Source organism: Musa acuminata, chromosome BXJ1-2 (assembly GCF_036884655.1).
Source record: "Musa acuminata AAA Group cultivar baxijiao chromosome BXJ1-2, Cavendish_Baxijiao_AAA, whole genome shotgun sequence".
NCBI classification, from domain to species: domain Eukaryota; kingdom Viridiplantae; phylum Streptophyta; class Magnoliopsida; order Zingiberales; family Musaceae; genus Musa; species Musa acuminata.
Window position 1 is genome coordinate 30,649,730 of NC_088328.1, and position 10,271 is coordinate 30,660,000.

The 10,271-nt window shown below is 37.6% G+C and overlaps 2 protein-coding genes across 2 annotated transcripts; one reads left to right on the plus strand and one right to left on the minus strand.

The window, feature by feature from the left end:
• The first annotated feature begins 477 nt into the window (after positions 1 to 477).
• On the plus strand, positions 478 to 3,435 carry LOC135609462 (pentatricopeptide repeat-containing protein At2g13600-like). The gene has a single exon (XM_065102770.1). It carries the CDS (start codon positions 520 to 522, stop codon positions 2,890 to 2,892), a length of 2,373 nt encoding a protein of 790 aa, XP_064958842.1. The 5' UTR covers positions 478 to 519; the 3' UTR covers positions 2,893 to 3,435.
• Positions 3,436 to 3,591: 156 nt separating this feature from the next.
• Positions 3,592 to 8,843, minus strand: LOC135609470 (uncharacterized). Its single transcript, XM_065102780.1, has 6 exons — positions 8,713 to 8,843; positions 7,999 to 8,093; positions 7,019 to 7,306; positions 6,490 to 6,814; positions 6,310 to 6,391; positions 3,592 to 5,558 (listed from the first exon to the last, which is right to left on the minus strand). Exons 1-6 carry the CDS (start codon positions 8,736 to 8,738, stop codon positions 5,367 to 5,369), a joined length of 1,008 nt encoding a protein of 335 aa, XP_064958852.1. The 5' UTR covers positions 8,739 to 8,843; the 3' UTR covers positions 3,592 to 5,366.
• Positions 8,844 to 10,271: the final 1,428 nt, after the last annotated feature.

Consider the following 10,271-nt stretch of genomic DNA (forward strand, 5'->3'; position numbering starts at 1 on the left):
ATTAATATAAAAACCCTAAACCTCACGAATACCTCAGAATTCAAATATTAAGGATTTAGGGGCTCATATGAAGACTACATCCCATCTCCATACCTCAAACACTAAATATTAAGGAATATGGGTTTTAAATGAGAATAACATCACATTTATGTTATTTTATTTTTGGGAAAAGAGAGTAAGCCTAAAAAATTTTATGAGGCATGAAATCCATACTTCACATTTGAAATATTGGTACAAAAAGTGCATCCCATCTCCACACCTCACACTTTAATATTAAGGAATCCATGGGCTTATATGGAAACAAAATCCCATTTACCTCACATTTCAAAATACTAAAGATAGAGGGGTTTATATAAAAAGTACATCCCGTCTCTACAACTTACGATTCAAATATTAAAGAATCTTAGGGGCTTTATAGAAAATGACATCTCTCTCTCTCTCTCTCTCTCTCTCTCTCTCTCTCTCTCTCTTGCTGAATGGTCTTCCGCTATCCCCTCCAAATTAAGCTTTCGAAGACCCATGAGATCTCCCACTCATCCGTGGGCGGCCGTCACCCGATTGTTCTCTACCTCTACCTCCCAAAATGCCTCCTCTAAGAGGCCCCCGACAGTCCGATCCCTCGCCTCTGCCGGTCGCATCAAGGACGCGATCCGGTACCTCATCCTCCGCCGCCATCTCGGCCGCCCGGTCTATCCGGAATGCTTCGTTGCCGTCATCAAACACAGCGCGGCGCCGGAGACCCTGGGCGTCGCGCGGCAGCTCCACGCTCACATGATCATCACGTGCTTCGATCAGGATCCCTTCCTCTGCAACCATGTCATCGACGTGTATGGCAAGCGTGGCTTCCTGGGCGACGCGCATTGGGTTTTCAGAAGGCTGGGGAGCAAAAAGTTGCATTCTTGGAACATACTGATTGCTGGGTACTGCAAGTTTGGATTTTTAAGCGAGGGGAGACTTCTGTTTGATGAAATGCCTAGGCGGGATGCAGTTTCTTGGAATACGTTAATAGCGGCCTATGATCAATGGGGACCGTGTGAGGAGGCGATAGAGGTTTTTGCTCATATGATGCGTTCCTGTTGTATAGTGGATCATTTCGGTGTCTCAAGTGTGATTAGTGCTTGTGCCAATCTTAGATTCGTGCAGAATGGGAGCGTACTTCACGGGCTTTCTGTAAAGATTGGACTTGACTCGCATGTGCAGGTGGGTAGCGCTATCATTGGATTATATTCGAAATGTGAACAATTGGATGATGCTAGAAGGATTTTTGATCAAATGAATGTCAAAGAAATATTTACTTGGAATTCCATGCTTCATGGTTTTATTCGGTGCTCAAAGATTGGTGATGCTGTTAAATTCTTTGAGAACATGCCACATAAGGATGTGGTCTCATGGACAACGATTATGGCTGGTTGCTCTCAACATGACAGGAATGAAAATGCAATTTACTTCTTTCAGAAAATGCAGCAAGATGGGTTGAGGCTAGATTGGGTGTCTTTTCTTAGTGTTTTAGATGCATGTGAGGGGTTGCTGGATCTTGAAGAAGGCTCCAAGATTCATGCAAAGATGGTTAAAAGTGGTTTCGGAGCTGACAGGATTGTTGGAAGTGCATTGGTCTCATTATATGCAAAATGTGGGTGTTTAACTGATGCGAGAAGCGTAACCCACAGTTTGGCTGCTGTCGATGACTTCTCATGGAGTGTTTTGATAGCTGAATATGTGAAGCATGGATGCTTGGATCGTGCTTGTGAATTGTTTGATAGCATGGCTATCAAGACTGTCCCACTATGGAATGCTTTAATTGGAGGTTGTGCTGCAGTTGGATTAAGTGAAGAGGCTTCTGAATCCTTTAAAAGAATGCAGATGGATGGAAAATATGGTGATAGCTACACCTTTGGGAGCCTCCTCCTCAGTGCTATTCATTTGGGAAGGCGATTTGGTTCACAACTCCATTCACACATAATAAAATTGGGGTTTGACTCTTCTGTTTTTTTAGCTAGTGCTCTCATTAACATGTACAGCACCAATTCAAATTGTGAAGCAGCTGTCAGAATATTCAAATTGGTCAAGGATCCAAACCCCATTGTATGGAATTCCATGATCTCTGGGTATGCATTAAATAATCTGGCTAAGGATGCCATGCTTACATTTTCTCTCATGGTAGCTTTAGGTATGAAACCAGATAATGTCTCATTGTCACTTATTATTGATTTATGCTCAAGATTATTGACCCTGCGTGGTGGAACACAGGTTCATGCCTTTGCATATAAGTTGTGTTTTGAATCGGATGTCGTGGTTGGAAGTGCTCTCATAGACATGTATGCAAAATGTGGAAGCATTGATTGTGCATCATCTGCATTTGCTGATATATATAGGCACACTGTTGTTAGCTGGACTGCATTGGTAGGTGGTTATATGAGATTGGGATTGTGTGATACAGCAAACAAGCTTTTCAATATCATGCCTGAGCGCAACATTGTTTCTTGGAATGTAATGATTTCTGGATACACAAAACATGGCTTCGCATCAGAAGCATTGCAAATATACTCTCAAATGGGTAAATCAGGTCTACTGCCAGATCTGATAAGTTTTACCACTATTTTAACAGCTTGCAGAAACTTTTTTCTAAAAGAAAGTGGAAAGCAAGTTCATGCACAAATAATAAAGAACGGCTATCATGTGAATCCACAAATTAATTTTTATCTGACTTGTATGTACCAGAAATTTGGTGAGCTTTGGCATACCAAAGAACTTCCTTCTGGCTCTTCTGATTTGGTGGTTGTGGCTGCTGCAGATAGAGCAGAACCAGATGTTGTTACAGAGAACATTGAACTTTTAGCATCTGTCTACTTCAGCCACTTTGGCAGGACAAATTTTCAACACGGAGCTGATTAATTAGTCCGGTTCTTTATCAATTGTTCATCTCCTTAGGTGTTATGCCATGCATTTTGAACTGCTGGTTGTCCATAACATTCTATTTGAGAATCATGTGTTAAGAGCCAAGCCAGTCGAGCAATAAAGCAAGCAAAAACAGAGACAGAGGGAAGAATGAGGCAGGGATGGCTCAGCAGATGATGGCATTTTGAGATTAATGCCCAGTGCCATAATCAAAGCTGATGATCGTAAGCTATGTCCTCCATACCAATCAAAGATCCACGGACTACAGATGCTCTCTCTTGATGGCCTTTCGCCTCTTCAAGTGTCCTTTGTTCTCAATGCCCACAACCATCCGATGCATGGTTTTCAATAAGCGTCCATGCATTTTGAAATGAATTTTGCTGATCGTCCATAACATCCTATTTGAAAGTCATGTGTTCACTTGGTCAAAGGTGAACGATATTGAGATATCTCAATTTATTTCTTGTGATATCTGAAGTTAAATGTCAATTGTGAACGACTACGAACGGAAAAATTTACTGCCTATGAGCTATTGTTGTATGAGGATTTTCTCCTGTTCCCAAGTTAATGGTTTTGGAACAAATGGTACATAAAGCATTACAACTGGTGCAATTTGAAAATGACTTCTGAAATGCTGATGCAATATGTGTATCAGACTAAGTTGCAGCATGGTCTCAATAGGTGCACATGAAAATCATTTCTATTTAGATTGTTAATTTTTCTTTGTAGTGATTTCAACTACTTAATGATAATAATCTATACCCAAAATACACTTATATTTTGAATGTTGATAATTTTTATTTGGTAAAGCCTGAGTTTTTATGTTGGAGTTCATGCTTTTGCCTTTTGATCACCTTAATGAGGTCAAAAGATCTTGTTAGCATCAAAGTTGGCAGTATACAATATATTCTTTTCTCTTATAGTCAAGTTAGGTACTTAGATCTTCGTGTAGATTGCAAAATATTCGTGCTTTATATACTTATTTGTGCACCAAATTTTCTTTTTTTAAATGAGATCGTTGCATTCAATGTTAATTCAGGATTGCAATTGTATAATGTTATACAATGGGAGAACTTTTTTAATATTTTTATGGAACTTTGGTTCATAAGTTGCAGGATCCAAACTTCAGTGGTATGGTTTTTGCCATATCTATGCTGGCATGACATGCATTGAGTTTCATGCAGTCTTGCATGGATCATGCCTTGATGGCATGAAGAGGGAAAGGAGAGTTTACTAGGAAGAGACTAGAGGGAGGGGAGAGGGACTAGCATGCATGAGTAATATAAGAAGGAAGCTGTTCTGCCAACAATCATCAAATTAACCATATAGTTACACTGTTCCTGAGGTTTTAAGTAATAGAATTCCTTCAAAAGAAACGAAAAAGCTATCTAAGAGTCAAATGATTTGTTTAAATATTAGTGCAATGGGATCTCAGATGGTACATAAGGTGTCACATTCGTTTGTCTTCTTAACTGACAGAGCATGTATAGGGAGTTGTCTTGGGCTGTGCAAGCATGATCAATACAATGGTAAAAGTTTCGTTAATGTTTAACTTATATTTAGAGCTAATGGTTCTAGCCATTTAATCACTGTGGCAGCCACATTGAACTGTTCTCCATGTGCATTGGTTCTACATTCAACCTGAACATCATTGAATGCATTTGAGGTTAAATACTGGTTTAGTCTGTTAGGTTGCATAAACCAAGGATATAAAAACTGGTTAGACTGGTATCTACCAATCAGACCAATTATTGGTATCGAAACATATATCTAAAGTTTGATTTAGATTATACTTTGTTTGAGTTTTTTATATTTAACAATACCAGGCAGTATATGTAGGTTCTATACTTGTTCTGCAAGGCGCAATATGTCTCCTAAACTGATACCAGAATGATACTGATGAATCCTTGGCATAGACAATCTCTATTTTTCTTGGATGTTTGAAGTTCTTCTTGGTTACATTTGTTGATTGTGATTCTTTATGGGTGTAGTATAGACTGTATACAAATTTACACCATGATGCAGTTTGCTGTGAAGGAGGGTTTCAAATATTTGCAATTGGATTGCGATGCTCTCAATATGTTCATGTTCTGATGCATAACAACCCTCCTTGGAGAATTTTGAACATTTTCAAAGACATTCCATCTGTTGAGTCTATTAGATTCCAACATGTGTATGGAGAAGTCGATGGTCTTGCCAATTGAGTGGCAAATTTTGCAAGATCTTATCCTGAGTTTTGCATTCTGTCCTCCTCTGATCTTGAGAGGCAATTTTGTAAGCTTTTCACTCTGGTTAATTGATCTTTTTTAGTTTAGAAAAAAGAAATTACACCATGATAGATGAGTCATTCATTGCTTTGCACAAGTGAATTTTCATACAAGGAGTGAAACAAGACCCACAAGCAAATTGTCTTTATATTATATGGACGGAGTGTTATATTCAAGTGCTCTTTCTACTCTTCTGGTGATGTTTCAGAAGCAGAACATGCATAAAGAACTTTCCCTGTTATAGTGTCTCTTATGTGCCTTCTCCTTTGTCTTCAATTCATTGTTTTTTTTCCTTTCTTCTGCAAGGGCTCTTTTTCCACCGGCAGTTTTGTTAATCCTTGATACCTCATTATGATATTCTCGTAATGCTCTTGAATGTTTCAGTTTGAGATCCATCTGCAGTTTCCACATCAAACAGTCATCTTCAGTTAAGTCATCATAAATCCTTTATATTTCTTTTAAGTGACCAACAATCATTTTGTGGTTCGGCATGTTTGACTGGCATCTGAAGGTTGATCATGTAGAGATGTCTGAAGGATTTTCTCGGAAAGTCAAAAACTAGGATGATCTTCTAAATTACCAAGGTAATCTGTTTGTAGTAGTCCTCTAGATGTCAACTATGACAGGGTAATTCCAATATATTGATATCCTTTATTGGAAAAGTAGTTCTTAGTGTTGTTATCTATTCCTTTATAACATAAATACAATTGGAATTTATTTTTAGGAGTTGTCAGGAGAGATTTGCTCGTTTGAATGTGTGATCTAGTTAATAAATATCATACTTATGATGCTGCTTTCTAACCATGTAGTTTGCTCTTACATAAGAGAAATATTATCTATGCAGCTGGAGCTTTGTCTAGTTGGTGTAGTTTAAGGTCAAGGTCTGAACTACTGAAGTAATCTAGGGCCTTTTTATCCATGGTTCTGATTGGTTTGTAAGAGCTGCTCGGTTTGGTTTCAGGTGCTGCTGTTGCTTCTTGCAATTTAGAGGCTTTAGCAAGATTGCATCTGCATCATGGAAGTAGGACAATTGAATCCTAAAGATCTTTGTAATCTTAAGGTGGCTATGGCTTGGAATGGTAAGAAGATGAAAATGACAAAGTTGCAGTCAGTGCACAATCAAATTTATAAGTGAATAATCATAAACCTCTTTGTGCTCCAGTTGGCGTTTGGCTTTCAGCTTCTTGGCATTCTCCCATTCCAAAGTCTTAGATATCTCCTTTTCATACCTGAAAAATAATTTTGTTGGGAGAAATAGACTTACCAAAAATCATTGTTTCTGTTGAAACATTTTGATACATCATATGGCTAAGCAAGCTATAATTACCTTTCTCTTATTTTGTCCATCTTTTCTCTCTCCCATACATCTACTTCTGTTTCCACATTAGTGGTGTTAGTTATTCTCTTGGCTTCATTTTCTTTGCTAGAAAACGATGTCGGTTTGATCACGGATGATGCTTGTTGGCCCTTCTGGTTTTGTCCATGTACTGAGCTACTACTTCCTGTTTCATTTAGATACTCATCAGAAAAAGTTGGTGTCCTTTTGATGGTTAGATTGGTTTCCTTTGCTTTTCCTGATATCGTGTGATCAGCACCAGGTTCTTCCAGCAACTTTCCTGGCAGTGTTACTGGCTTTTTGACTGAAGAATTACCTGAAATTAAATGTGTAATAACCTTTTTAATCTTTATGAGCATTGGATCTCATGCTTAAAATTTTCCTTTATCCTTGAATGAACTAATTATGTGAGGACTGATGCAAAAACATACCTAATGATGCAGGTCTATTTGGTTGATGAGATTACAATAGTTTAGCATTATTTTGATATTTAACTGCAGGACATATAACAGAGAAGTACCTGATTCTCTTTCATCTTCTCTTGCCTCTTTACCAGTAAACCATCTGATTAGTCTGATATAATCAGGTGTCTTGTCTATGCTATCTTCTCTTTTGCTTTTTGTCTTGGCTGTAGGATGCATCAATTGTTCAATTGTCTTGTTCTGGTTTATCGATTCTTCTTCCATTGAAGTAATAGCATATGCAGCTGCTGCAACTGCAATTGCGAACTCCATGTCGCTCACATCATTGACATCACTAATTGGGCTGGAAAACTGCCTCTGGGGCCAGTAGTTTGTCTTCTTCCTTTCTACAAAAGAAGTTTTTTCTTGTCTACTTAAGTACATTATTTCAAATTAAAGACAGTTTTCAGTATTCTACAAGCTAAGTCCAGGACTGACTTAGAAAATGCTTCTTTGCTTCTTTGCTGTGAAGCTGAAGAACAAACAAATAATTTCTACATCCGAAAGCAAAACTTTGCCATGCTATGTCCTATGGGGCTATGATACTCTGGTTAGTCATAAATCAGAGTACAATGATGGCTTGATTTGATATATAAAACTGGATGGACCTATGACTAGTAGTAGCTTGGGCTTAAGCATCCATTCTGTCCAAGTTGTTAGGCCAATAAATTGATCAGATTGCATCATAACATTGGCAGAGTGTGCTAAGCTGTTAACCTGTTGCCGTAGTTAACATGACTGGTGCAGAGAATCCTTCTGTACAATCTTAATTTTCTAGTGGATGGGCATGCAACAATATATAGGAAAGTGTTTGATTATGATGAACTCTTGTCTGATAAAAATTCGGCCAACCATTTTTGAGAAATTGGTCCATAATAGTTGATGAACTGCTAGTGTGGGTATAGAAGAATTTTTTGCTCGACTTAAAACAACTCCTATGCTTATTTTACCCAAAGAATTGACATGGAGGTGTACTGCACAGGAATTTGTTTCATGTCATTTGATATACTAAAGACCTGATGTAAATATATATGTTTACCTTCTTTGAAAGATACAGTTTTTTGTGGAGCTATCCTTCCTTCCTTTGTGTTGTTGCTGTCGTCCTGGTCTTCTCCTAAATCAGAAAAACTCACCCTACAATGAAATTTGATGAATTCATTTTCAGAAAGATCTAAAGAAAAACCATGAATATGAACCTTTTTTCCACTTAATTATTGTATGATTTTAGCCATATTTAAGACAACAGTGATCTTATGTTAAAAAGACAGCTGGGTTGATGGTACTTGTGATTGATCAGTTTGTTTACGTCATGTGGTCTACTTTTTTCCCTGAAGCGCATTCAGTAGGCATAAACACAATTTTCTCTTTCGAAAAACAAAGTTCATATGATACTTCTTTTCTTAATTATCATGATGACCAATTCTGATGTATGTTTTGCAATTAGATCTATTTGTTCTGTGTCAATTGGGTTTTCATGTGACATGTATATATGCAATAAAAGAAAAAAAATCCAATATATTATAATTTTTGACAGAGTGTGTTTCAGCTTGCATTGCATCAGTCGAGTATTTTAAAAGTTTGCTAATTATCATATCTATTGCTACATGCAGATGCAGTCTTTGTTGGAAAAAGGACATAAGAGTAGAGGAACTTGGTTGAATATTAAAGATGATATCCAACCTTCGGCACAAGGGGGAAAACTGATGTAAAAGAAAGAGTGATTGCCATATGCCATGATATGAAACAGGGGTACCTCCTCTTTTTGAACGGAATGTCCATGCAAGCGTGATTGTTGGGGCTCGTTTGGAGATTGAACTTGGGATAAGCAGAACGCAGAGATTCACATGGACTTTTATCAGAGACCAAGCTTGGAAATGAAGTCAGGCCTGAGTAATTTATCAGGTTAAACAAGATGACGAGACAATGTTCAAGGACAAGAAAGGTAAAGTATGGCTTTGGCTGATGAAAAAGGGATCCATCTTTCTGCACTCCTCCAAGGTTCCAAAAGATGGCTTTCAGGCTGATGAATGTTCTATCTTCACTCATAAGCAAGGTCTATGATGTTCCCTGGCTAGTGGTGGCTCCATGCTGCAGTGAGCCTTGAACCCTAAGGCTGGTGTTAATTATTAAAAGGATTAAATTGAAATCTAAACCTTTGTAAATCCTACATCACTGCCAGTTAAATCTTTTAGGATTGCAGGTATTTCGAATTTATTTTCTTTCTTTTCTCTGATTCCTGCCATTAATTTTTGTCTAAGATATGATGTTGGTGGTGATGGTTAATCCTTACATAGTCTGCATCTGAAATGAGTTTGCATTTCTTATGTCTTACAGGCAGCTGGATCTCAGGGGCCGAAGTAAATGTGTTCCTCATACATTACGGAAACTGTGTGACATGGTGAGTTGTGATGCAAGTGTTCATCACTCAAAAGTCACAAGTTGATATGGGGCAAAATCTGGACTTTAGTCGATCTTGCAAACTATGGCCTAATTATGGATCAAATGATAGAGAGATGATTTATTGTTGTTGTTGTTGTTGTTGTTGTTGTTATACGAACGATTCCTCGACATCGATGTCACGTGGATTATAAATTAAAAATTAATAATATATATATGTTTGTAAGAATTCTTATAAGCTTTCGGCAATCTTTGCAAATAATGTGGCCTTCACTCGCCACTCCATCCATCGAAACCAATCTCTCTCTCTCTCTCTCTCTCTCTCATCTTGATGTTAAAGCTATGGTAATAAGGTGATCAGATTTCTCTTTCCCCTCTTTTTTTCTCAGAAACATCAGATCCGATTCATTCGCTTCTATACTTTGGGATGATTAGGGGACTGCAAGTAAGGATGATCAGATAAATTATGGGGATAATTGGGTACCTAAAATGTTTCCACTTCCTTTGGAATCATTCTTTGGCTTTTGATTTCTTGAAGGTGCTCTATTATCTAAAAAGGTCCTGCTTAGAAATATTTGTGGAGTTTTGAGTATTTGGTCTAAATGATTCTTTATATGCATCAACTCTAAGTGCTAATTCTTATTCTAAGAAATAAACAACTATTCTTTTTGTATAGTTATAAAATATGCCAGTGCTAAATTGATTATACTCTAACACAACTGGTCGCAAGATGATCGGATTTTTCTCGCTTTTCCCTCTCTTTTTTTTTCTCAGAAACATTAAATATGATTCATTCATTCTCTCCTTTTAGTCCTTAATCGCTTCTTGTAGTTGTACATTCCTGATTAAGATTGCTTCAATAATGTAATGTTTGTAATTTGAGATGATCGGAGGATCGTAGGTGAGGATGATTGG

Excerpts from the sequence above, each read along its gene's own strand:
- LOC135609462 (XM_065102770.1), top strand. The coding sequence starts at position 520 with ATGAGATCTCCCACTCATCCGTGGGCGGCCGTCACCCGATTGTTCTCT.
- LOC135609470 (XM_065102780.1), bottom strand. The coding sequence starts at position 8,738 with ATGGACATTCCGTTCAAAAAGAGGAG. Across the intron at positions 6,815-7,018 it reads AGAAGATGAAAGAGAATCAG|GTAATTCTTCAGTCAAAAAG; the intron begins GTACTTCTCTGT and ends ATTTAATTTCAG. Across the intron at positions 6,392-6,489 it reads ATGGACAAAATAAGAGAAAG|GTATGAAAAGGAGATATCTA; the intron begins GTAATTATAGCT and ends ATTATTTTTCAG.